The sequence below is a fragment of the Trichosurus vulpecula genome, chromosome 3 (assembly GCF_011100635.1).
Source record: "Trichosurus vulpecula isolate mTriVul1 chromosome 3, mTriVul1.pri, whole genome shotgun sequence".
Lineage (NCBI taxonomy): Eukaryota > Metazoa > Chordata > Mammalia > Diprotodontia > Phalangeridae > Trichosurus > Trichosurus vulpecula.
Genome location: NC_050575.1, coordinates 332,243,900 through 332,271,747, shown reverse-complemented (window position 1 = coordinate 332,271,747; position 27,848 = coordinate 332,243,900). Strand labels below are relative to the sequence as shown.

Here is a 27,848-nt window from a genome sequence, read left to right as displayed (position 1 = left end):
GCCTCCTGTACAATATAGTACAATATTCTATCCATAGTTCTTCAGGCACTCCGTCTACCAGATCTATTCCCCTAAGTCTATTCATCACTTCCATTTCATATTTATATTCATAAGAGATGTTATTTAGGTCATAACTATATGGTCTGATAGTTTTTTGCACTTTCAGTCAGCTCCAGGTTTTGTTTCAACTGACTGTATAGAGCTTCTCCACCTTAGACTGCAAATGTATGACCAATCTGATTTCTATATTTACCATCTGGTAATGTCCATGTCTAGAGTCACTTTTTAGGTTCTTGAAAAAAAGATGTTTCTTTGTTTTTTAGGTTTACTAGAATGTCTTTAGTCACAACTGAAAGTAGTAGTATTGAAAACATTAGTTTCTCTATAAATATATGAAAACCATTTCCAAAACCTAATTTTTTACATGAGAAAAATTATACATCTTGTAATCATTAACTAAATGGTTGCCATCCCTTTTTACATAATGTTTCATCTCTTACCTCTCTCTCCATCTCTAAACTTAAGGCAATAAATCCCCACCTTTCTACCTCATAGTAGGAAATTGTGTTGAATTATAAATATCATCATCAATGTTTAACTCTATATACAAATAATGTATTGGCAAGTAACTAGGTTCAAATTAGGTTCCTGTAACATGGCAAAGTAGATGTTTCTGTTTTAAAATAAATTAATGACAGCATATTTTGGTGAAGGGTAAGAGGCTAATTGGAAAACTATCAATGCTTCAATTTGAACTGGACACTTGCCTTTTACTTCTTGAGAAAAAAACTTTTGAAAGTCACACGTGTACATATATACATATATATTTCATTAAATTGTACAGCAATCTTCTATTTTTTAATTGTCCCAGAATTGTTTTATTGAAGATCTCTGGTAATTGAAATAAACCCAGTATTTCAAGACACCAGGAATGATGATCGCCAGCAAAAGGATAACAGCAACGAGAGCCATGATGGCTTTCATTTTGTATCCACGCCACCATTTGTCTTTGAATTTGTCTTCCAAGCTATTTAGTTCTGTTGCTAAAACTTGTTGCACTATCTGGTAAGCTTTCTGATTTGTCTTGCAGCTCATTCAGTCTCTCTCCTCTTTCAATCAATTTTGTAATATTGTCTTGCATGACATCAATTACTTCATCCACCTGATTCTGTACATGCCTAATTTTGTCATTCTGAGGTCTAAATTTTGGTCCAAATGGACCTCTTAGGAAAAAATCCTCTTCTTCATCTGAATCTTCTTCCAACAGATTTCTCCTTTCACTTTTCACAGAAGCAGTGACATCATCATCATTTAGGTGGCACTTGAATTTAGGAGGTATCTTTATTACTCAAAAAGTTGCTTTCCTTTTCCCAACTTTAAGAGGCAGATAAATCCCACCTGGGCATCTAATGGGAGTCTTCTATTCACCCCTCAGAAATGGGCCAGGCTGAGCCTGATTGGGCTGAGCTGAGCAGGGGGAGGGGAGGAAGGTGTTTGTTATGACCAGCAAGTTATCTTGACAAAAATTCTTTGAGTCTCTACCCTGCTTCAATTTGTATTCCAAAGTCAAACTTGCCTGTAATTCCTGTTATCTTTTCACCCCCTACCTTATTAACATTACAATCCCCTATGATGAATGCAATAATTATTTGGGGGAGGGTGGGGGGGGAAGGTGTTATTTCTAGATTTCAACTTTGGCCTCTTCAGTTTCAGTGGTTAGAGCATAGACTTGTATTAATGGTTTGCCTTGAATTTGAACAAATATTATTGTGTCATTTTTGAGATTATACTCCACCACTGCTTTTCTCATCCTTTTATTGACTGTAAGGGCTACTCCGTTTCTTCTAAAGGATTCTTGCCCACAATAGTATATGCAGTGATTGATCATCTGAATTAAATTCACCTATTTCCATCCATTTATGCTCACTGACACCCAAGATGTTGATGTTTAATCTTGCATCTCCTGTTTGATCACCTCCAGTTTACCTTGTTTCATTCATCTTACATTCCAGGTTCCTATACAATATTGATCTTTTCAGCATCAGACTTTCATCCCTAGACTCATCTGTGGTTGAGCTTCATTTCAGCTGTGGCCTACCTATTTCATTAGTACTGTAGCTTTTTGTAGTTGTCCTCAGCCTTTCCCCAGTAGTTTATTGGATACCTTTTGCCCTCTGAGGCTCATCTTCCACTTTTATCATTTTAATGCTGTCTATTTTTGTTGTTTGTTTGTTTGTTTTGGTTTGTTTTGTTTTTTTTTTTTTGCAAAGATGCCGGAGTGGTTTTTCATTTTCTTCTCCATTGGATCACATTTTATCGAAACTCTTCACTATGACCTATCCATCTTGGGTAACACTGCACTGTGTAACTTATAGTTTCATTGAACTTCACAAGCCCCTTTGCCACAACAAGGCAGTGCAGGGGTGGGGGGATTCAGATCAGTAACTTGTCTATAACTTAGTCTCACAGATATCCTGAGGCCATGAAATCTCAAAAGACTTGCTCAGAGGGAAGACCTGAAACTAGATAATCTTGACTCTTAAGTCAGCCATCTAGTCACTGTGTTATGCTATTTTTCTACATGTTAACTTTTAAAATATACCATATTTTTCTCCCTTTTCCTATGCCTGTTTTTGTTTCTCTTTTTGTTAAAGTTCCAAGTAAGTTATATACTCTTAGAGTCATGTTACTTCTTGGTCATACCCAGATATGTTTATTTTTTTCATTTAAAAAAATGTATTTATTTTCAGTTTCAAATCCTTTCTCTTACTCTACCCCCTTTTCCCACTCATTGAGAAGGCAAGAAATATAATACCCATTTTATATATGAAATAATGCAAAACATATTTCTGAATTAAAAATTTTCTGGGGAAAAAAGCAAGAAAAATAAAGGAAAAAATTGTTTTAATATGTAATTTGAGTTCATCATTATTCTTTTCATATGCAAAGGGATAGCATTTTTCATCACGTGTCCTATGGAGTTGTGGTGGATTATTTTATTTATTTATATACTAATCAGTATTTATGATGATTACTATAACATATAATCTATATTATAATTAATATTTGCCACTAAGTTTTTCACAATTGATTGCTTTTATGATGGTGTTGTTACTTTTATACATTGTTCTCCTGGTTCTTCCCACTTCACGTCTTCCCAGGTTTTTCTGAAACCCTCCCTTTAATCATTACTTATAACACAATAGTATTCCATCACAATAACATACCATAACTTGTTCAACCATTTCCCAATTGATGACCATCTCCTCACTTTCCAAATCTTTGCCAACACAAAAAGAACCATGATAAATAGTTTTGTACATGTGGGTCTTTTTCATTTTTCTTTTATCTCATTGCAAACCCATCAAATCTCAATGATCTCTATGAACTCAAATATATCACTATGAATTAGGATCCCTAGATCATCTTGCTTTTTACTCATATTCTTTGTATTTGTATATAGATATCCAAAGTCATTTTTATTATTTAAAATGATATTATTTTATTGCTTATCCTGTCCTTAAATTTTGTCTTCTAAATTTTTACCATGCCTCATTAAGTAAACTCTTAATTCTCTTAAAATTCCATCATTTTTGTATTTTAAGCCATGGTTCCATAACCCAAAACCCAATCTCAAATAGTATCTTTTAAAACTCTGGTTCACTTTCAAGTCTCTTGTTTTATATTCTGAAGCCCTTATCTCTGGTCAATAGCCAGGATGAAAATGTTATCTGTATCTCTAAGATTTCCAGTTTGTTTTTTGAATTGTTTTGAGATTTTCAATGAGTTCTAGATTCCATCCAGAAGAATAAGTTGTTCCCCTGTGACTCATGGGATGTTTTTAGTAATCATCCAGTCAGGCAAATCTTGAGAGGTTTTCTTTTATATCCTCAACCCTTGTCCAGGGAAAACAAGAAACCTTTTTGCTGTTAGTGCTTGATAGATAGCAGGAAGAATTTTGCACATGATTTCTACAATGGACTGTATCTGTAGAGCCTAACAAAGTTAAGAGACAGAGTAATGCACAATATTTATTGTTTATTGAATATTTTTTTAAAAATAAACATTAGGCTCCCCACTGCAAAAAAAAAAGAACCTTTGAAAATGTGCTTCAACATTCATTGTATGTATTGTATATGATTTCTTGAGAGATGTGACCACACATTTAATAACAATTTTGGACTATTAATAACAAGCAAGGCACTTGGAAATTTGTGTTCACAAGATTATTTGCCATTGGTATGGATATCTTCCACACAATTTAAGTCGAATTGGGGATTTCTATAACTCCATGATTTACTCCAGAGTTTCTGATTTCTAGGTAAATTTGAGAAGAATTCATCAAACCCAGAAGAGTACTACAGATCTTTTTTCAATGAGCTACCCAAAAGAGTTCAACCTAACAATTCACTTGGGAAAAATCAAACAGATAATAATTGTTTATTGCTGAAAATATGAAATGCTAATACAATGGCAGCCTATAGATCTAGTCAATGAAGACATATATTTTGTTGTTGCAGTGCAGAGGGATAATGAACTTGGGCCAGAGTTGAATGGGAAAAAGAAAGTTAGCTGTGCTAGGTATGGGGAATTGTATACTGCTTTCCATAATTTAAATTCTTCTTGACCAAAAAAATCTTGTTATAAGGTTCTTTTTTTCCTTCCCCTAGAATTTCTGTATCACCATAAAACATGTAATCTATCATTTTATGAATAATCTAAGTTTCAGTTGACCCAAAGAGCAAAATGGTGGGCCTAAGTACTTTTTGGAATGTTATCAATGGTAACTTGTTCCCAAGAAAAAGCATAAATGATATTCTCTAGATGTACAGCATGACAGGTCAGCAAAAGGAAGAGAAACCAATGGACAGCAGAATTGCTACACTGGTACTTACCAAATATTGACTTAGAAAAAGATCCCTCGTGCTTTGGGGAGATCTTTACCAAAGCAAGCATTTATTAAGTATCTACTATGTGCCAATCACTGTCCTAAACCCTTCACGAATATTATCTCTTTTAATCCTCACAACTCTGTGAGGTAGGCACTATTATTATCCCCATTTTATGGTTGAGGAAACTGAGGCAAATGAAAGTGAAGTGACTTTCCCAGAGTCTCACAGCTAGTAAGTCTGAGACCAGATTCAAGTTTAAGTGTTCCTATCTCCAGTCTCAATTCTCTATCACCTCTCCTACCTATCTGTCACTGGAAAATATATGGGATAACATTGACAAAAACATTATGGGATTAAATTGATCTGAATGGTTTTCTATCTGCATTGTTAAAGAGAGAACTTGAACTGACAAGATTAATCAGTTATTGAATTTCTGAAGACATACAGTAGTAAGAAATAACCTTGGGAAATTCTGAAGCATCTTACAAAACATTATTCTAATTCACTCAAACTATAATTAATATTCCCAATTTTTCTTCAACTGTGATGCATTAGGTCATTAACAGTGTGAACATGTTAGCATAATTATAATAGCTGTTAATATTTTAATATATATTCCATATGGATGAAATACTATTTGGCCTGTAATATCAATCAATTTTTCTAATACGCTAAGAGACTTGGGAAATGCATTCTAAGTAACACCAAAGAAGGATCAAACATGCAGATAAAACTCCGTGTTTTATGAAGACATATCCCTTAACACATGATGAAGACAAATTAAGAACACTGAGCAATCTCTAAATCCTTGTCATCTGGGAACCATAATTCCAGAATGCTTATCAGAATACATTTCATTAACATGTGGATAAAAAGAATCCTTAAGGAGTCAATCGTAGAACTTCATGCAAATAGAACAAGAATAATACTGTGCTTTATTATAGCATTTACAAGTTTACAAAGCACACTGCTTACAATATTCTATAAAATAGGTCATAACAATATCATCATTCTCATATTACAGATGAGGAAACTGAAGCTCCTAGAGGTCAGAGGAAAGTGATTTGCTTATTATCAAACAAGTAGAAAATGTGGCGGGGCTGGGATTTGAGTCAAGTCTTCTGACTTTAAATCTAAATCTAGGGCTATATCTATCATACCATAGTATCACAAATATTTCTGCTTACTCAGCAAATGTAGCTTCTTCTTTAAGATCTCCAGCAAAGAAGATTCTGCAGTCTTATTTGGTAATTCAAGTCCTGTCTCTGCCACATAGTGATACCGTCTGTGTAACTCTGAGCAAGACACAATTATCATCTCAGCACCACTGGGCAATTATCCAAGACTACACATTGCAGTGGAGCTTAATCTGCATTGATAGAGGAAGTTCCTTACCTGGAGGTCTCTGCACTAAAGAAATCACAAGTCCAGTTGAAAAAATAATTATCAACCATAATGTTTAGGAAATTCTTTGGTGGAAATTTGATTCCTCATGATTCTACTTTATTTCATTTCTTATTATTTTAATTTTGTGGAAATGGACCACAGAAGAAAGACATATATCATTCTAAGCATACCAGGCACATGAAAATATATTTATTTTAAAACAATAAATGAGAGAGTGTTTATTCATAGCATAGAAATCTACATGGTAAGATTTAATTAGAAGATCCCCAATATATTTAAAATATTGATCTCAAAATATGATTTATATCTAATTTATCAGGAACATATCTGCTACAAGACTTTTTCTTATTATAGTTCTGTGTAGCTTCATCACTATTATTGCGCTCTCTCTGCTAGGTTCTGTATGTTATATTTCAGCTATCTTCCATGTTTCTGTATTATTCTACAGCAGAATACCTATAAAATGCTCATTCTGGTTTTGCACTTTATTCTTAATTTATTAAGGGAAAGTTATAGAATATGTCTTTTTTTAATACCAGGGACTGAAACAGACCATTCAGTTTATTTGTATTTAGAGGGACTTTATCACAGATTTAGTAGGATCATTAGAATTAGAGTTGGGGGAGCCAAGATGGCCGCATGAAGGCAGCCTCTTACCGGAGCTCTCTCACAAGGTCTGTCAGATTCCCATAAAAAAGTGAATTTGAGCAGATTTGAGAGAGTCAGAAACCGCGAGCAGTCTGCGTGGGGCAAATTTCTGAGCCGGGAGAGTCTGAAAGGCCAGAGGAACGAACCTGCAGGCGCGGAGAGTGCTCGGTGCGGAGCTGCTCCAGACCAAGGCGGAAGCGGCCGGCCGGGAAATCCACGTGGGAGACGAGCTGGGAGAAAGCTGGGCGCCCGAAACCGGCAGAGATCCCCAGGCCTCCCAACACAGGACGGCAGTCTCTGGGAGCGACGAGAGGCAGCGCAACGCCACCAGCCGCGAAAACACCCAGTCCTGCCGCTTGCAAAACCCAGGATCTCGGCCTCTTGAACTTCCGGAAGACTCAATGGCTAGGTAAGCGGCTCTAACCCCTCCCCCCCTCACCCAGAGAATTCCTCGGGGAAAAAAAAAAAAAAGAGAACTGAAACAGAGGAGAGAGTAGCGGGGCTTCACAGGACAAATACTAGAAGCTCATTAGTCCCAGAGGGGAAGAGTCGGCAGGGGGCCAAGCCAGGAGCCCAGACGTAACCTTGCTCCCCCAGGGGAAGCGCCAGTCATCAGCTCAAACAACAAACGGCTGAGACCATTGCTGAAAAGCAAGTGCTGGAGAGCACCCATAGGGAGTGAGACGCCAGGGAGCCAGACCCCTCCCCCACACCTCAGGAAACTGAAGGTTATAATTTTAGACTCACAACCCCCAGAATAAGAAAGCTGGGACAGAAAGCCCTGAGACTCACAGATAGAAATTCGTTCTAACGCCAGCAAAAGGCAATCCAACATGAAGAAGAACACAAAAAAACCGAGGACAATAGATTCTTTTTATGGAGACAGGCAGGATCAAAATATCGACTTAGAAGAAGATAGCAATGACACGGTAGATACATCAGATACCTCAAAAGCTAAGATGATCTGGTCTCCAGCCCAAAAAGCACTGCTGGAAGAGCTAAAAGAGGATTTTAAAAACCAAATTAGGGAGCTAAAAGAAAATATGGAAAAAATGGAAAAAAGGGAGAAAAAATCCACTGACGAAATCAAGTCCCTAAAGAATAAGATTGGCGAAATGGCTATGGAGATTCAGAATCTAGAGAGAGAAAAGGACACCCTGAGAGGTGAAATCAACCAATTGAAAATGGATGCTCAAAAGCAAAATGTAAACACTAACTCATTTAAAATTAGACTTGAGCAAGTGGAAGCTAATGAATCTATGAGGCATCAAGAAGTAATAAAACAAAATGTAAAGAATGAAAAAATAGAAAAAAATGTGAAATATCTGATTGGCAAAACAACTGACCTGGAAAATAGATCCAGGAGAGACAATTTGAGAGTTATTGGTCTACCGGAAATCCACGATGAAAAAAGGAGCCTTGACAGTATCTTCGAAGAAATTATCAAAGACAACTGCCCAGAGGTCCTAGAACCAGAGGGCAAAATAGTCATTGAAAGAATTCACCGATCACCCCCTGAAAGAGATCCCAAACTGAAAACACCAAGAAATATTATAGCCAAATTTCAGAGCTATAAACTTAAGGAGAAAATACTGCAAGCAGCCAAAAAGAAGCAATTCAAATATCGTGGAACTACAGTCAGGATCACGCAGGATCTCTCAGCTTCCACATTAAAAGACAGGAGAAATTGGAATATGATATTCCGAAGGGCAAAGGAGCTGGGACTACAACCAAGGATCAACTACCCAGCAAAACTAAGCATAATTTTCCAGGCAAGGCGATGGACATTCAATGAAATAAGGGAATTCCAGACCTTCCTGATGAAAAGGCCAGAACTCAATGGCAAATTTGATCTCCAAATACAAACCTCAAGAGAGACATAAAAAGGTAACCAGGGGGAAAAACCCCACAAACTTAATTAACCAATAAGCTTAGGTTGTTTACATCTTTATGTGGGATTATATCATCTTATGTATGTTTTTTATGTATATATATATATATATACATATACATATATAAGTCATTCTTGTGAATGGTACAACTATTGTGACAAATGAAAGGGATATACATAGGTTGTGAATGCCTGTATAAATTAACTGATGTAAAGATATAAAATATAAATAAGAGATATAAAGGGAGGGCTATGAGGGAAGTGGTAAGAAGGTTGTAGAAAAGGGTAAATTACACCAAAGGAAGTGGCAAAAAAACATATTATAGTAGAGGGAAAGAAGGGAGGGAGAAGAGCAGTATTTGAGCTTTACTGTCATCTGATCTAGTTCAAGAAGGGAATAACATACTCGGATAAGTTTAGAAATCTAACTTGTCCTACGGGAAGTGGGAGGGAAAGGGGGGAAAAAGGGAGGGGGGAGGGCAGAAGGAAGAGGAGAAGTAGCAAGTGGGTAACGGTTAGATAAGGGAGGGGAATAAAGAGGGAGGGTTAACTGAGGAAAGCGGCGGTCAAAAGCAAAACTTTGTTGGGGAGGAGAAGGGGAAAGGGAGAAATAAAAGCATAAACAGGGGGAATTAGGATGGAGAAAAAGACACAGATAGAAATCATAACCCTGAACGTGCAGGGGATGAACATTCTCACAAAACAGAAGCAGATAGCAGAATGGATTAAAAACCATAATCCTACAATATGCTGTTTACAAGAAACACATCTGAAACAGGGGGATACACATAGGGTTAAGGTAAAAGGCTGGAGTAAAATATATTGTGCCTCAGCTAAAGTAAAAAAAGCAGGTGTAGCAATCCTAATCTCAGACAAAGCAAAAGTAAAGATAGATCTAATTAGAAGAGATAAGGAAGGACATTATATCCTGTTGAAAGGCACCATAAACAATGAAGCAATATCATTGCTTAACATATATGCACCAAGTGGTAAGGCATACAAATTCTTAGAGGAAGAGGTTAAGGGAGTTACAGGAAGAAATAGACAGCAAAACTATAATATTGGGAGACCTCAACCTCCCCTTTCTGAACTTGATAAATCTAACCTCAAAATAAATAAGAAAAAAGTTAAGGAGGTAAACAGAATTTTAGAAAAGGCACATATGATAGACCTCTGGAGAAAACTGAATGGGGATAAAAAGGAATATACTTTCTTCTCAAAAGTACATGGCACATACTCAAAAATTGACCATGTACTAGGGCATAAAAACCTCACAATCCAGTGCAGAAAAGCAGAAGTAGTCAATGCATCCTTTTCAGATCATGATGCAATAAGAATCATTTTTAATAAAGAACCATGCAAAAATAAGCTAAAAACTAATTGGAAACTAAATATTTTAATTCTAAAGAGTGAGTGGGCCAAAGATCAAATCAGAGAAACAATCAATAATTTCATTCAAGAGAATGACAATAATGAAACAACATACCAAAACTTATGGGATGCAGCAAAAGCAGTTCTTAGGGGAAGTTTTATATCTCTAAATGCCTACATGAATAAAATAGGGAAAGAGGAGATCAATGATCTGGGCATACAGCTGAAAAAGCTAGAAAAAGAGCAAATTGAAAACCCCCAATTAAATACCAAATTAGAAATACTGAAAATCAAAGGAGAGATTAATAAAATTGAAACCAAGAAAACTATTGAATTAATAAATAAAACAAAGAGCTGGTTTTATGAAAAAACCAATAAAATTGACAAACCTTTGGTCAATTTGATTAAAAAAAAGAAAGAAGAAAATCAAATTACCAGTATAAAAAATGAAAAGGGTGAGGTCACCTCTAATGAAGAGGAAATCAAAACAATAATTAGGAATTATTTCGCCCAACTGTATGCCCATAAATTTGACAACCTTAGAGATATGGATGAATATCTACAAAAACATAAACTGCCCAGACTAACAGAGAAGGAAGTGAAATTTCTTAATGACCCCATATCAGAAAAAGAAATTGAGCAGGCCATCAACGAACTCCCTAGGAAAAAATCTCCAGGGCCAGATGGTTTTACATGTGAATTCTATCAAACATTTAAAGAACAACTAATTCCAATACTTTGCAGACTATTTGGGAAAATAGGAGAAGAAGGAGTCCTACCAAATTCTTTTTATGACACAAATATGGTACTAATACCTAAACCAGGTAGAGTTAAAACAGAGAAAGAAAATTATAGACCAATTTCTCTAATGAATATTGATGCAAAAATTTTAAATAAAATATTAGCAAAAAGATTGCAGCAACTCATTACGAGAATAATACACCATGACCAGGTAGGATTTATTCCAGGAATGCAAGGCTGGTTCAATATTAGGAAAACTATTAGCATAATTGACCATATCAACAACAAAACTAGCAAAAACCATATGATCATCTCAATAGACGCAGAAAAAGCCTTTGACAAAGTACAACACCCATTCCTATTAAAAACACTAGAAAGCATAGGAATAAGGGGAACCTTCCTCAAAATTATAAATAGCATCTACCTAAAACCATCAACAAGCATTATTTGTAATGGGGATAAACTAGATGCATTCCCAATAAGATCAGGGGTGAAACAAGGATGTCCATTATCACCCCTATTATTCAATTTGGTTCTAGAAACATTAGCTGTAGCAATAAGAGAAGAAAAAGAAATTGAAGGAATTAGAATAGGAAAAGAAGAAACTAAATTATCACTTTTTGCAGATGATATGATGATTTATCTAGAGAATCCTAGAGAATCAAGTAAAAAACTACTTGAAATAATAAACAACTTTAGCAAAGTTGCAGGATATAAAATAAACCCACATAAATCCTCAGCATTCCTATACATTACTGACAAAGCCCAACAGCAAGAGATAGAAAGAGAAATTCCATTCAAAGTTACTGAAGGCACTATAAAATATTTGGGAGTCTATTTGCCAAGACAAACCCAGGGCCTATATGAACATAACTATGAAACACTTTTCACGCGAATAAAATCAGATCTAAATAAATGGAGAAATATCAGTTGCTCATGGTTAGGCCGAGCTAATATAATAAAAATGACAATTCTACCTAAATTAATCTATCTATTCAGTGCCATACCAATCGAACTACCAAAATTTTTTTTTGCTGAGCTGGACAAAATAATAACAAAATTCATTTGGAAAAACAAGAGGTCTAGAGTATCTAGGATATTAATGAAAAGACATGCTAGGGATGGTGGTTTAGCCACACCAGATATTAAACTGTACTACACAGCAGCAGTCATCAAAACTGCCTGGTACTGGTTAAGAAACAGAGGTGTGGATCAGTGGTATAGGATAGGTACACAAGTAGGTGAAATCAACAAGTTTAGCAATCTACTCTTTGATAAACCCAAAGAAGCCAGTTTCTGGGCTAATAATTCACTATTTCACAAAAACTGTTGGGAAAATTGGAAAATGGTAGGGCAAAAACTGGGCATAGACCAATATCTTACACCATATACCAAAATAAAGTCAAAATGGGTTCATGATTTAGGAGTAAAAGTTGATACTCTAAGTAATTTGGGAAAGCAAGGAATAGTTTACTTATCAGATTTGTGGAAAAGTAAAGAATTCATGACCCAACAAGAGATAGAGAGCATTACAAAATGCAAAATGGATAATTTTGATTATGTCAAATTGAAATGTTTTTGTACAAAAAAAGCCAATGCAACAAGAATTAGGAGGGAAGCAGAAAATTGGGAGAAAATCTTTGCAACTAGTATCTCTGATAAAGGCCTCATTTCTAAAATATACAGGGAGCTAAGCCAAATATATAGGAATACAAGCCATTCCCCAATTGAGAAATGGTCAAAGGATATGAACAGGCAGTTTTCAGAGGAAGAAATTAAAGCTATCTACAGGCATATGGAAAAATGCTCTGGATCGCTGCTGATTAGAGAAATGCAAATCAAAACAACTCTTAGATACCACATCTCTCCTGTCAGATTGGCTAAAATAACAAATCAGGAGAATGATAAATGCTGGAAAGGATGTGGGGAAATTGGAACATTGTTGCATTGCTGGTGGAGTTGCGAGCTGATCCAGCCATTTTGGAGGGCGGTGTGGAACTATGCCCAAAGGGCTATAGAAATGTTCATGCCCTTTTACCCAGTAATACCACTTCTAGGGTTGTATCCCAAAGAAATCACGCAAGCGGGAAAAGGACCCATATGTACAAGAATATTTATAGCAGCTCTCTTTGTGGTAGCCAAGAATTGGAAAGCAAAGGGATGCCCATCAATTGGGGAATGGCTGAACAAGCTGTGGTATATGAAGGTGATGGAATACTATTGTGCCATAAGAAATGGGGATGATGCAGACTTCATAACAACCTGGAAAAACCTACACGACATAATGCTGAGTGAGCAGAGCAGAGCCAGGAGAACGTTGTGCACAGCCACAGATATGTGGATTCCGTGAGGACCAACCCTGACATACTGCGCTTCTCTCAGCAACCTAAAGGGGCAAGGACAAATCCAGGGGACTCACGATGGAGAATGCTATCTTCATTCAGAGAAAGAACTGTGAAGTTTGAATACAGACTGAGGCACACTACATGCTCGCCTTTTCTGCTTCTCTTTTGTTTGTGGTTTTGGGGTTTGTTTTTTTTTTTTTTGTTTTTTTTTTTTTGTTCTGTTTCTTCTTTCTCATGATTCATTCCATTGGTCAAAATTCTTCTCCACGACTTGAATAGAGCATAAATTAATTCAATGCGAAGTTATACATGACAGTTATATGAGACTTCATGCCGTCTTGGGGAGGGAGGGGGGAGGGAGGGGAGAAAAACTGGAACTCAAAACTATGTAGAACCGTGTGTGGTAAACTAAAAATAAATAAAGGAAAAAAAAAAAAAAGAATTAGAGTTGGACTTGGCATTGAAGGCAGGTCCAACACTCATTTTCTACATGAGAAAGGTGAGGCTTCAGAGAGTTTAAACGATTTGCTGAAGATCACACAGAAAGTAAACAGTAGCCATATGATTATACCTGGCACAGACTCCTCTATATCAAAACTGCCTCTCCATAGTGTAGGATGAGATAATGATAACATACCTTTGCTAAGATAATAAACATTCGGAATGTTATTTGTAAAACTTGTATGAATAATTTAAATATAGAGTATACAGCTTTCTTCCAATTACTTATGTAATATCCCACTGCCAGGTTCAGGTAAACACATATCCAAAATAATTAAGGATGGCTCAGGGAGAGGTGTCAGGGATACAGGTACCAGTAAGTTGTACCACAGGTTCATCATTGTGGATAGAAGGATGGACTTGGAGTCAAGAAGATCTGAGTTCAAATCCTGACTCAGAGACTTATGAGCTATGTGACCCTGGGCAAGTCATTTAACCTCTGTCTGCCTCAGTTCCCTGCTCTGTAAAATGGGGATATAATTGTATTTATTTTACTTATTGGGTTGTTATAAGGATAAAATGAGAAACCTTTGTAAAGAGTTTTGCAAACTTTAAAGTGCTATATAGAAAGGCTAGCTATTATTCTCATTATCATTTTTATTACTGTTATAAAGACAAAAATAAAACTGCCCATGTCCCCAAGGAGTCTGTATTTTCTCAGAGTAAACATGTACAAATGTAAGCATATATGAAATACATACAGAATAAATACAACCTAGTTATGGGGGGAGTCACAGGAATAAGGGTAAGTTTCATATATACATACATACATACATACATATATATATATGTATATATATATATATACGTCATTTGATCTAGGCTTTGAAAAAAAATATTTGCCAGTTTGTAGTATGGGTCAATTTATAAAATTACTCTAGGGACATAATTAAAGAGGCTGAACTTACTCTGATTCTCAAACAGGGAAGGAAATCCTGGAAATATAGTTCCCTGAAGCCACATTGTTCCATCACAAAAAGATCCTATGAAGAGAATCACTCCTTCAATAATACAATGGACTAGCCACCTTAATAATATTAGCCCAAATGTACTCTGGATTGACACTATCCACTGCACCACCTAGCTTTCCAGTTTTAAGATTAGTGAAGGGCAAATGTTTAGATCCAATAGTTGAATGGATAAGAGGATGAAATCTATAAAACAGAGGTGGTGAGCTTGACTTCCTTCCTGTACAGGACATTCAAATGATAAATGATTTCTTAGTATTTTTAAAAAGTAATCAGTGAAAACAAAAGGCCATTATGAATAAATTAAAATAGCATACAGTCTTTGTCACTTTACTTTTTGACAGGGCAACTGGGATGATGGATCAAGAGAAAACTTTAAATAGACCTTATCTTGATTTTAGTAAGGACTTAGAACAATTATCTCATGTTGTCATTAGTTTTGGAGAACATAGATATTTGGGGAATGGAGGATATTATATTAAAAACAATGTAAAATTGGTTGAAATAATGAGTCCAAAGACTGGGTATTAGTGATTTAAAGTCCATTTGAAAAGTCTTTCATGACATGGTCTATGGATCTGTGTTTGATATTGTTTAGTATTCTTATTAGTGTCTTAGATGACTTATAGACATACCTATTAAATGTAAAGAAGACATAATTCTGGAATACATAGCTAATTCATTAGGTAATGGAAGATGATAAAAAATTTCTCAATTGAATTTGAATCAATAAACATTTTTCAATGCCTTGAGAGATTTACAAGGTGTATAGTAAATAGATAGTTTGGCAATGGAACCAAGAAAAATTGGGTTCATGTCCAATATAACTGAATGTGGGGGTCATGAAAAATTTGGCAACAGTAAAAGGTTTCTGAACATGCAGTGACCAAAAAGTAATTCAAAATCAAATGCATAATGAATCTGAGATATTTCTGGCAGCACTGGCCCATGTTGCATTGTGCAACTTCACTTCAGCCTTGGTTCTGAATATACAACATGCATACTGTGTGGCATTGCACATGCTATCACAACACATAACACCAACAGAACATAACACCAACAACAAACACCTCAGCTCAGATTCGAGATTACTGTATGTTATGAATTGCTGTGTTTTTGCTGTACCTATAAAATTTTCTGCTGTTAAAGAAACATAATAGTTTAATTATGGAAAATAAAGTCTTTTTTTTTTCCTACCATCATTCCTCAGCATGTAAATGTCATATTAGTATATCTTTAGATTGTACTGTGTTGGAACATTTGATTTTTTAAAATTGCTGTTATCTCTGTCTTTTATAGAAACTTAAGTGATTAATTGCAAGTGAAGACAAGAGCCCTTAAATAATATTTCTCCACCATCATCATTGTATGTGTATGTAAGTGTAAACATCAATTTTTAAAATTAAGCCCATACAAATATAATTTCATAAACTAAAACTAGTATTTTTTGAGAAATTATTAGCAACATTTGTTTATATTTCAGGACCAAAATACATTTCTGTTATAGATAAATGACTAAATTTAGAAAGAAGAGGTAAAAATACTGATGACAATGGGGCAGAGTCTTTGCTACTTGATTGTAGTACACCTAAATTGACAAGGAAAAGAAAATGTCAAATAATTTTTGCAATATGGATTTACTTCTGAAAATGATGACGGTGTGGAAAAGCCTCTTTGCTTTATTTGTAATGAAGTTTTGGCTGTAGAGAACATGAAACCAGCCAAGCTAAAATACCATCATAATATCAAGCATGCAGCATACTGCAATAAACAAAAGGAATATTTTGAATTAGTTTTAAAATCTTCAAATAAAGAAAAACAATGTTTTGGGAAATGTGTTACTCTCAACAAAAAGTATTTACTTTCATCTTAGGAAACTTCTTATTTAATCACAAAAATTAAAAAGCAATACATGGTAGAAGAAGACCTCATGTTACCTGCTGCTATTAAAATGTCAGAAATAGTTCATGGGAAAAAATTTGGGGATTAAATTTGTTAAATTCCTTTACTGAATGATAAAGTATTGAATGATACTATTTCCTGAAATTAAAAATGACTAATTCTATCAGCTTATTACCAGGCTTAAGGGCAGTTCAAAGTTTTTAATTCAGTTAGATAAAACAACTGATATTTTTAACATGTAACAGTTGTTATTTTATGTAAGATAAGTTTATGAAGGAAGCATAAATAAAGAATTATTGTTTTGTTGACCTTGGAAAGCATACAAGAGTGGAAGATATATATCTTAAAATTGATGAATTGTTCACAAATGAAGGTTTACAGTGGAAAAATTGTATTGGAGTCTGTACAGATGGTGCTGGAGTAATGATGGGTGACAATGTTGGATTTGTAGCAAAAGTTAAAGCTAGTTGCAATGAACATAGCACGTTTATTCACTGCATGATCCATGATCCATCAGGAGGCATTCATAGCCTATACATACACACACACACACACACGCACACATACACACATATACATGTATATATATATATATACACACACTATATATACACATATATATACATTTATGTGTGTATATATGTATGTGTGTGTGTGTGTGTGTGTGTGTATCACAAGAGTTAGATGTTGTGCTTTGTGATACTATCAAAATCATTAATTTCATTAAAAGAGATTCCCTTAACAGTCATTTGTTTTCAAACCTTTGGAAAGACATAGACTATGATTATAAAAGCTAATTACTATATGCAGAGGTAAGGTGGTTCTGAAGAGGATGAAGTTTAAACAAATTATTGAAATTGAAAGATGAAGTTGTTATATTTTTGAGTGAGCAAAAATACAATTTTGTTATTTTTTTATAATAACTTTTGGCCTTCAAGTTGTGTTATTTGCTGGATATTTTCAAAAAGCTGAATGATTTAAGCATGTCACTCTAAGGAAAAAAATTGTAACACATTTATTTTCAAAGATAAAATTGAAAGTTTTACTAAAAATATTAACATATGGAAGAGTAGAGTAGAAAATTATTCTTTAGAAATGTTTACAACTACAGACAATTTTATAAGTAAAAATAACCTTCCCAAAGATTTCATTGTAAGAGTTATAATTGATTACCCAAAGTACCTGGAGACAGTTTCAGAAATACTTCCTTCAAATTTTGATTCTAAAAAACTAAGTTGGGCTCATAAATCATAATCAACTAAAGTCAAAACATCTGACATCTGCCATGAAAAGCTCAAGAAGAATTTGCAGAGTTATCAAGTAACATAGATGTAAAACCTGAATTTCCTAAATACTAGTTAAATGAATTTTGGGTTGGAATTAGGACAGAACTTACAAAAATTTCTGAAATGACCGTAAACACTCTTTCTGCTATTTTGTACTACATAAAAAATGGGAAGTTGCATTCTCAACATTGATGATTATAAAATCAAAGTATTAGTCAACTCTGAAAAACATTGAAAACATGCTACGTCCTGCAGTATCAAGTATTCTGCCAAAATTTAACTCTTTATGTAAAAATAAACAAGCACATCCATCTCATTATTATGCAAATTTGTTTTCATTTTTAATAAATTACAAAATTATGTAAGAATTGTTTTAAAATAAATTTCTTCATGATTTATTATCAGTAAATATTTGATTTGTATACCTATTAAAATTTCTCAGATGAAAAATGGTTACATGTGAAAAAGTTTAAGAAACCCAGCTCTAGGCAAATCTCTATAAGCTGCAGAGAAGGTGCTTGCCTCCATTGGTATTGGACATTTTCTTCTCTAGGAGTTTCCAATATCAATGAGTCATGGGTCCAGTCCCTATAATCTCTGACTATAATATGCCTATATAGCTTTAACATATTCAAGGCACTGTATTGACACTAAAGATATGAAGAGAAAAGTGAATCAGTCTGGCAACCAGGGCTTAAAATGCGCCATAGTTCTTTTGTCATAAAAGGCTTGTGTGAAACTCAGATCTGCTGTTTGCCATTTGCCATTTGTCCCAACTGAAAGTGTTTTCCCTCCTCTAAGTTTCCCTAATCTGTGTCTGAATCTCTTTTATGATCCAATCACCCTTTAACTTGTATTATGCTTACCTGTGCACATGATGCATCTCCTTAAAACTTATAGGAGCAGTTTCCATAATAGGAATTTAATAATTTTATATCTCTGTAGAGCCATTGTCGAAAAATGTGGATTAGTCATTACTCAAGGCATTAACTTGAATTAAATCTAGTAAAAATGAAATGAAATAAAGGTAGATCATCTAATTGACCCAAGTAGGTTAAGTAACTTGCCTAAAGTCTTGCAGGTTAAAAGTGGCAGAACCGTGATTTGCCTCCAAATTAGGACTTCTTTCCATATTAAGATTAAATCAATTAATTTCACAACTATGAGCTAGGCTAGAGGATGAGTGGTTAACAACCAAATATGAGGGGCAGCTAGGTGGCTTAGTGAATATAGCACCCACCCTGGAGTCAGGAGGACTGAGTTCAAATCAGACCTCAGACACTCAATGCTTGCTAGCTCTGTGACCTTGGCCAAGTCACTTAACCCCAATTGCCTCACCTCCCCACTAAAAGAAAAAACAACAACCAATTGTGAAAAAGTTATGGATATTCTTCAGTGACAAAGCTTAATATGAGTTAATAGCATGATAGGCTGGTATGTGTATGTATTTTTAAGCTCATAAAGAGAGATGTAGTATCCACGAGGGAGTTGGAAGCCTCATTGTACTTAGACTGGGTGAGATAAGATCTGAAGTTTGAAGTGCCATTCTCAGTAATAATCTTGGAAGAAAACTGAAAAGCCAGAAAGCAGGCAAGTTTGAAAATAAGATCATACCATGTAAAGGTCACATTAGGACTTTAGAGATGCTTATTCAGGAGAACAGGAGACTTAAAGGGGATTAAAAATATTTTTAAATATCTGAAGGACTTTCCTGTGAAAGAATAATTAGAATTATTTAGTTCTGCCCTAGAAAGAAGGGATACAAAAAATTTTATTCAAAGGTTTCTCCACTTCTCCCATGTATCACTTCCCTTCTTTTCCTAGCTGCAATGTATACGTGATGTCTGTGCGACCCTGGGCAAGTCACATAAACTCTGTCTTCTAGGCAACTCTCTGAGACTCTAAGTTGTAGATAAGATACCTAACTGGATTTATAGAGAGAGTTAATTTATCCTGGAGTTTCCTGTGAAATCACAGGCCTAGGCCCTATTCAAATCAATAATGAACTTAAATGAAATAATATTTGTAAAGTGCTTGCCACAAGTCTGACACATGGTGGGTAATAATATATAGGTGTTTATTCCCTTACCTTTCTTCCCATTCCTGTACATCCCTTTCATGTAATAATCAATCAATGATGCTGTCATTTTTGCTTAAAAATAAAAATAAACATATCTTGTATTGCTTTAGAATTCCTTCATAAATACATATCTTCTTTCTCTGGCTAGACAGTAGGATCCCTGATGGTAAAGCCTGTGCCATGCTTCTTTTTACCCTCTGCACTACTTTTCATTATTCTCATTGTATTTAGTATGAACTCAGGAAATATCGAGTTTGATTAGTTGGTGTAACTTAAGTATGGCTTTTCATATTTTCAAGAGGTTTCAAGTAGGAGAAAAAGACAGGAATTTTTTTTTGGGGGGGGGGCTTCTTAAATAATCTTAACAAAAATTAACCATTTAAAGGCCAAAAAAATATTTCATACAACTTCAAATGTGGTCCCCCAATTGTTAGTTTTGCTTAACTGTTTTACTTTGTTACTACAGATTAGTCATGGAATAATAGTAATTATAATAATAAGACCTAACATTCATGTGGACAGCTAGGTGGTGCAGTGGATAGAGTTCCTGCCAGGCCTGAAGTCAGGAAGACTCATCATCTTCAGTTTATATATGGCCTTAGAGGCTTACTAGCTGTATGACCCTGGGCAAGTCACTTAACCCTGTTTGCCTCAGTTTCCTCACTGTAAAATGAGCTGAAGAAGAAAATGGCAAACCACCCCAGTGTCTTTGACAAGAAAACCCTAAATGGGGTCACAAAGAGTTAGACATGACTGAGAAATGACTAAACAACAGCAACATTTTTGTATCACTTTCTATGTGCCAAATATTGTGCTAAATGTTTTACAATTATTATCTTATTTGATCCTCATGACATGTCTTGGTGATAGGTGCTCTTATTATCCCCATTTTAGAAGTGAGAAAACTGAGGAAAACAAGGGTTATGTGCCTTGCCCAAGATCACACAGCTAGAAAGTGTTTAATACCAGATTTAAATTCAGATCTTCCTGGCTCCAGGACCAGAGCTCTATGCATTGTACCACCTAGATAGTCATGATGGGATGGGAGTAATATATAAATATTTATAGTATAAAAGCAAAATAAATAACATATGTTAATCTTCCCTATTAATAAAAAAATCCAGTGGGGAAAAAGAAATAAATAATTTTTGAAGACGAATTACAATTTTCACTTGTTTTTTTTTTCACTTTGGATTTTCTTTGAAGATTTGTCTTTAGTGATTTTAGTTCCATGTTGATCTGGACCAAACATAAGCTATTGGTTATAAACCAATGTAGCACAAGTCCTCTGAAGTTTCCAGTGTCTAGGCTGTGCCTTTTTCCAAAGATTCTTTGAAGTAGGAGTTACCTATTGGGACTTAAACTTAGAAAGACAAAAAAATTACAATGGCTTAAAATTGGGAATGTTGCCTCTCTTCTCTGACATGATTCAAAGGAACCTAAATATATGACAGAGGTTCGTTCTCTCTCTCTCTCTCTCTCTCTCTCTCTCTCCCATCAATCTGTATTTACTATAAAATGTTTTCATTGAATGTGCATTAACTTAAACACATTTCACTTCAATAAAATAATTGTACTTTTACAAAATACTATACATTTGTACACTCTAAAGATTCCTCCCCTCTTTATGACAAATCTCTCAATATAAGTGAAAAGAATCAAAATTCCACAGGGTTGAGCTGTGGTTTTGTGCTAATTTAATCCTTTTGTCTGATTCAATAAATCTGAGTATTCAGGCAATAATTTCAAAGTCATTTATGCCTACTTTGGACGAATAAATCCTGTAAAAAGAAAGCTGATAATACAGTGTCTTAGACATTATACCTTACGTAACAAGATGATAGTATGGTACCTTCCTTTTCTATTTTTATCCTCTCAAAAGAAGCTCATAGAGCTTCATTTCATGCTCTATTGAATTTCAGATGGCTATGCAGTTGGAGTCTGGTGTAAGTTGTATAGATTTGTCAGCTTAAAAATTCTTTTGAGGGGTGGAGCCAAGATGGCAGCTGGAAAGCAGAGACTTGCATGAGCTCCCCACCAGGTCCCTCCAAAAACCTTTAAAAAATGGTTCTGAACAAATTCTAGACCTGCAGAACCCCCAAAATAGCAGAGGGAAGCAGGGATCCAGCCCAGGACAGCCTGGATGGTCGCTGGATGAGGTCTATCACGCACAGAGTGGAGGGGAGCGGAGCTTAGCCTGGTGGCAGGACCAACCAGACCGGGAGCCAGGTAGAGAAGACCCTAGCACCCTGAATCAGTGAGCTGTGGCAGTTACCAGGCTTCTCAACCCACAAACACCAAAGACAACAGAGAAGGTTAGTGGGAAAAGCTGAGGGGGACAAAGTTTGCAGTTCGGCCACTGCCCCAGGGGCACTGGGGGTGGTGCAGCTACAGAACTACAGCTGCAGTTACTTCTGGCCCCAGGCTCACCTGGTGGGAGGAATTAAGTGGCACATCAGAGTAGGAGTGCAGAGCCTGCTTAAGATTTGCATCAGGTCCTGGTTGGCTGTTCTCGGGGAAGGAGGAGTGCTGCTGTGGCAGAGCTGACTGTATAGAAATAACTCTGAAATCAACAGTGCATCCCCTCAAGCTTGGAACAAAGTACTCTTTGCTCTACAAGCAGTCATACCCTGACGAAAAACTCAAGGGTCAAGTAAGTTGGCTGGCAACATGGCCAGGCAGTGAAAATGCACTCAGATTCAGTCTCAGACTTTGGAATATTTCTTTGGTGACAAAGAAGAACAAAACATACAGCCTGAAGCAGTCAACAAAGGCAAAGAGCCTACACCAAAAGCCTCCAAGCAAAACATGAATTGGTTTCAGGCCATGGAAGAGCTCAAAAAGATTTGGAAAAGCAAGTTAGAGAAAGAGGAAAAATTGGGAAGAGAAATGAGAATGATGCAAGAAAACAATGAAAAACATGTCAATGACTTGCTAAAGGAGACCCAAAAAATTACTAAAAAAAATATTGAAAAAACAACACTTTAAAAAATAGACTAACTCAAATGGCAAAAGAGCTCCAAAAAGTCAATGAGGAGAAGAATGCCTTGAAAGGCAGAATTAGCCAAATGAAAAAGGAGGTCCAAAAGACCACTGAAGAAAATACTACCTTAAAAATTAGATTAGAGCAAGTGGAATTTAGTGACTTGATGAGAAATCAAGATGTTATAAAACAGAGCAAAAGGAACGAAAAAGTAGAAGACAATGCGAAATATCTCATTGGAAAAACCACTGACCTGGAAAATAGATCCAGGAGAGATAATTTAAAAATTATTGGGCTACCTGAAAGCCATGATCAAAAAAAGACCCTAGATATCATCTTTCAAGAAATTATCAAGGAGAACTGCCCTGATATAAAAGAGCCAGAGGGTCAATTAGAAATTGAAAGAATCCACAGATCAGCTCCTCAAAAAGACCCCAAAAAGAAATCTCTTAGGAACATTGTCACCAAATTCCAGAGCTCCCAGGTCAAGGAGAAAATACTGCAAGCAGCCAGAAAGAAACAATTTGAGTATTGTGGAAAAACAATCAGGATAACACAGGATCTAGCAGCTTCCACATTAAGGGATTGAAGGGCTTGGAATATGATATTCCGGAGGTCAATGGAGCTAGGATTAAAACCAAGAATCACCTACCCAGCAAAACTGAGTATCATGCTTCAAGGCAAAATATGGATTTTCAATAAAATGGAGAACTTTCAAGCTTTCTCATTGAGAAGACCAGAGCTGAATAGAAAATTTGACTTTCAAACATGAGAATCAAGAGAAGCATGAAAAGGTAAACAAGAAAGAGAAATCATAAGGGACTTACTAAAGTTGAACTGTTTTGTTTACATTCCTACAAGGAAAGATGATGTGTATGATTCATGAGACCTCAATATCATAGTAACTGAAAGGAATATGCATATATATGTGTGTATGCATATATGTATATATATATACATATGTGTGTCTATGTATGTATATATGTAGGTGTGTATATATATATTTATATATTTTATATATATACATATATATATATATAGACAGAGGGCACAGGGTGAGTTGAATATGAAGGGATGATATATATAAAAAATAAAATCAAATTAAGGGATAAGAGAGGAATATATTGAGAGAGGGAGAAAGGGAGAGATTGAATGGAGTAAATTATCTCACATAAAAGTGGCAAGAAAAAGCGGTTCTCTAGGAAGGGTAGAGGGGGCAGGTGAGGAGGAATGAGTAAATCTTGCTCTCATCAGATTTGACCTGAGGAGGGAATACCATACACACTCAATTGGGTATCTTACCCCACAGGAAAGAAGGAGGAAAAAGATAAAAAAGGGTGGATGTTAGAAGGGAGGGCAGACAGGGGGAGGAGGTAATCAAAAACAAACACTTTCAAAAAGGGACAGGGTCAAGGAAGAAAATTCAGTAAAGGGGGATAGGTTAGGAAGGAGCAAAACATAGTTAATCTTTCGCAACATGAGTATTGTGGAAGGGTTTTACGTAATGATATGCATGTGGCCTATGTTGAATTGCTTGCCTTCTTAGGGAGGCGGCAGGGAGGGAAGAGGGGAGAGAATTTGGAACTCAAAATTTTAAAAACAGACATTCAAAAACAACAACAAAAAAGTTTTTGCATGCAAATAGGAAATAAGACACACAGGCAATGGGGCATAGAATTTTATCTTGCCCTGCAAGAGAAGAAGGGAAAGGGGGATGGGAGGGGAGTGGGGTGACAGATGGAAGGGCTGACTGGGGAAAGGGGCAACCAGAATATATGCCATCTTGGAATGGGCGGGAGGGTAGAAAAGGGGAGAAAATTTGTAATTCAAACTCTTGTGAAAATCAATGCTGACAACTAAATATATTAAATAAATTAAATAAAAAAAATTCTTTTGCTTCTTTGTCTGTTGGGGTAGAATGCAAAAGCTGGGCACAACTTAAAGCTGGCCCAGAGGGTTTCTTCTGCTACTTGCTAACTGTGTGGCCTTGAGCAAGACCCTTAGTGTCTCAGAGATCAGTTTCCTTACTTGGAAAATGAGGAGGTTGAAGTAGATGGCTCCAATACTCCATTTTAGTACTAGATTAAAAATCCTTTAGTCTAAGCAAGAAAATCAAAGTATCAGGTTCAAACAAGGCCATTGACAACAGCATTTTGACGCAGGGATTTTGTTCGTCCATTATTCCATTCACTCATTCATTCATGCAACAGCCATTTATAAAGCACCTACTAAGTACAAAACACTGTACTATGGGCTGGAGGAACTGCTAAGTTAATTAAGATATGGTCTCTGTCTTCCCTGAGATTACACTATAGCAAGAAAAATATTGGCTGTGTATAATAAATCCCAGAAGCTCTCAGTACCATGCCAAGGACTCAGCAGTAGCAACTAACCAGCATATTCTCTCTTCTAACCTCCTAAAATTAAATGATTAACTTAATAACTGCCAGTGTTCACATATGATCAACTCTTTTCTTTTTCTAAGAGGAATATCAAATGAAGCAGCCCAACTAAAAAAAATCAAGATCAAGACCTAATAATTTCTTTTTATTTATTGTCATGTTCCAAGCACTTAAATTTTCATGTATTTATAATGCTACTGTCGAATGAATTCCCATGATTTTTTCAGAGGATCATTTGTTCCTGTTAGTACTGGAAATAAGTAACTTGATATTTTATGCATAGAACATATAGTTGCAAACTGTTGTCATGGACACAGTTAATGGAAAAGAGATGCAAGGCATCTTGGGAAAATGTTTCTGGTCTATTTGCTATACATATTTCTGTTGCATGAAATGTCTAAGAGAAACATCCACTAAGTGTTGCGTTTGCCTTTTTTGGCACTTACATCTCTTTCTTAATATATCAAGATGGTTCATGTATAAAGAAATCAAGGAAGAAAAAACAGCAATAAAAAATATTGCTTTGTATTGATAATCTGTTGCTCAGATTTATTGTTTAAAAAGTTAGAAGAGTATAAGGGATTTACAGATAACTCCAAAAAGACTGGATGGCCTTTGCACACTTTGACCCAACCCATTTAAAGAAAAAGATTGAATTTAGCAAATTGGGATCTGTGTAATTGAAATTCTGGGCACAAATTTTCTCACCAAATAAGGCATTTACTTTGACATTTACTTAGAATCAGTCTATGTTGAGTTGGCCAGATTTCTCAGCCCCCATGTGTAATTGAGGAAAATAAGGGTGATTTCAGTTTTCCTCCAGGGCAACTTTTAGATTCTAGATGGAGATATATTTTTGGTAAATTCATTGTTTCAACATGCTCCAGAGTTGGGCTAAAGTTATTGATTTAGCAATTTAAGACCATGAAATGACTCTCCCAAGGTTTTGCATTCTGACATGCTGCTAATTTTGAAGTCCACTTTTTACATAAGCAGCAATATCCATTCTGAGGCTTAAATCCAGACATGCCACAAAAGATATATTTGTGAGGTACATAACTGAGATGTGCTTCTAAAGCACAGCCCTGATGATGTCTGTGACTAATGTTCCAGTCACTCCCAATTGTCTATTGAAGAAAATACAGAGACCTTAGCCTGACATTTAAGGCCTTCTGCAATCTGGGTCTGGTCTACATTTCTGGTTTTATTCCACAATATTCCCCTTCAGGGCCTCTACATTTGAGTTTCTTCTTTTTTCTTTAACATCGTGTCTGGAGCTCTCCTTTAGTTCCATCACACTTGGCTGTCTATTCTAATTTTGTCCATGTGACCCCCTTCACTCAAAGTAGAATGTAAACTTCTGGAGGCCTGATCCTCCTCTGTTTTGTTCTTCACAAAGCCACCTTCATATTATCATAGTTGTTCAATTGTGTTTGAGTCATCATGACCCATAAAGTCCAAAGGGTTTCCTTGGCAAAGATACTGGCAAAGATCCCTTCTCCAATGTGTCTCCATTTTACAGATGTGGAACTGAGGCAAATGTGATTGAGTGACTTACCCATGGTCACCAATGAATAAGCATCTGGAACTAGATTTGAACTCCCATCTTCCTAGCTCCTGGTCCAATGCTGTTTCTACTGTACCATCTAGCTGTTCATATAGTAAATATTTAATAATTCTGTGAAATCATAAGTCACTTAGCATTGTTTTGGCCTTTACTCATCATTAAAACTGGAGGTAATAATACTTTCCCCAGTTCTTAGTGTCCCCTTCCTCACTGTCATTGGTTTCTTCATAGTATTTATATTTACTTAAATAAATACAAGCTATACGATAATTTCATATCCTGAAATTCCCTCAGCATCTGAGGTTTCTATACCTTAGAATACCCAACCTACCTCTGCAGAATTTTAATTCTTGAATATTCCTTTAATAGGACAGCTACCTTCTTCCATTCGCAAGTTCCTTCATGGGCCTCTATTTTGTGGTGTGGCCTTGTCTGGTTGTTCAGACTTCATTCCCCTCAGAGTTCAGTCTCACCTGACTTCCAGATGTCAATCCCATGCTTACACAACATGTAACTTTAGCCCCTACCAATCCCCCCCCCCTCTCTCTCTCCACTCCCCTTCTCTCTCCCTCCCTCTTCCTTTCCTTCTTGCTTTTGTGTATTGTTTTCCATCACTCAGACATTAAGTCCTTGAGAGCAGAGATTGTCATTCTTTTTACATGTATTTGTATCAACAGTTTTTAGCAGAGTTACTGGCAAATCAAATTAGGGCTTAAAAATACTTGCTTCCTTCTTTCCAAGTAGAATGGAACCTCCTCGAGGGCATGGACTATTTTGTTGTTGTCTTTATATCCCCAGAGAAGAACAAAGAGCATTCCATCTAGTAGATTCTTAATGAAGGTATTGATAACTCAGGATTCTCAA

The 27,848-nt window shown here is 35.8% G+C and overlaps 1 protein-coding gene across 1 annotated transcript; it reads right to left on the bottom strand.

Moving 5' to 3' along the window:
- Positions 1–858: 858 nt before the first annotated feature.
- LOC118842564 (vesicle-associated membrane protein 4-like) lies at positions 859–27,481 on the bottom strand. The gene is given in 3 exon segments (XM_036750017.1): positions 859–1,011; positions 1,013–1,339; positions 27,458–27,481. Coding segments are annotated over 3 exon segments (504 nt in total).
- Positions 27,482–27,848: the final 367 nt, after the last annotated feature.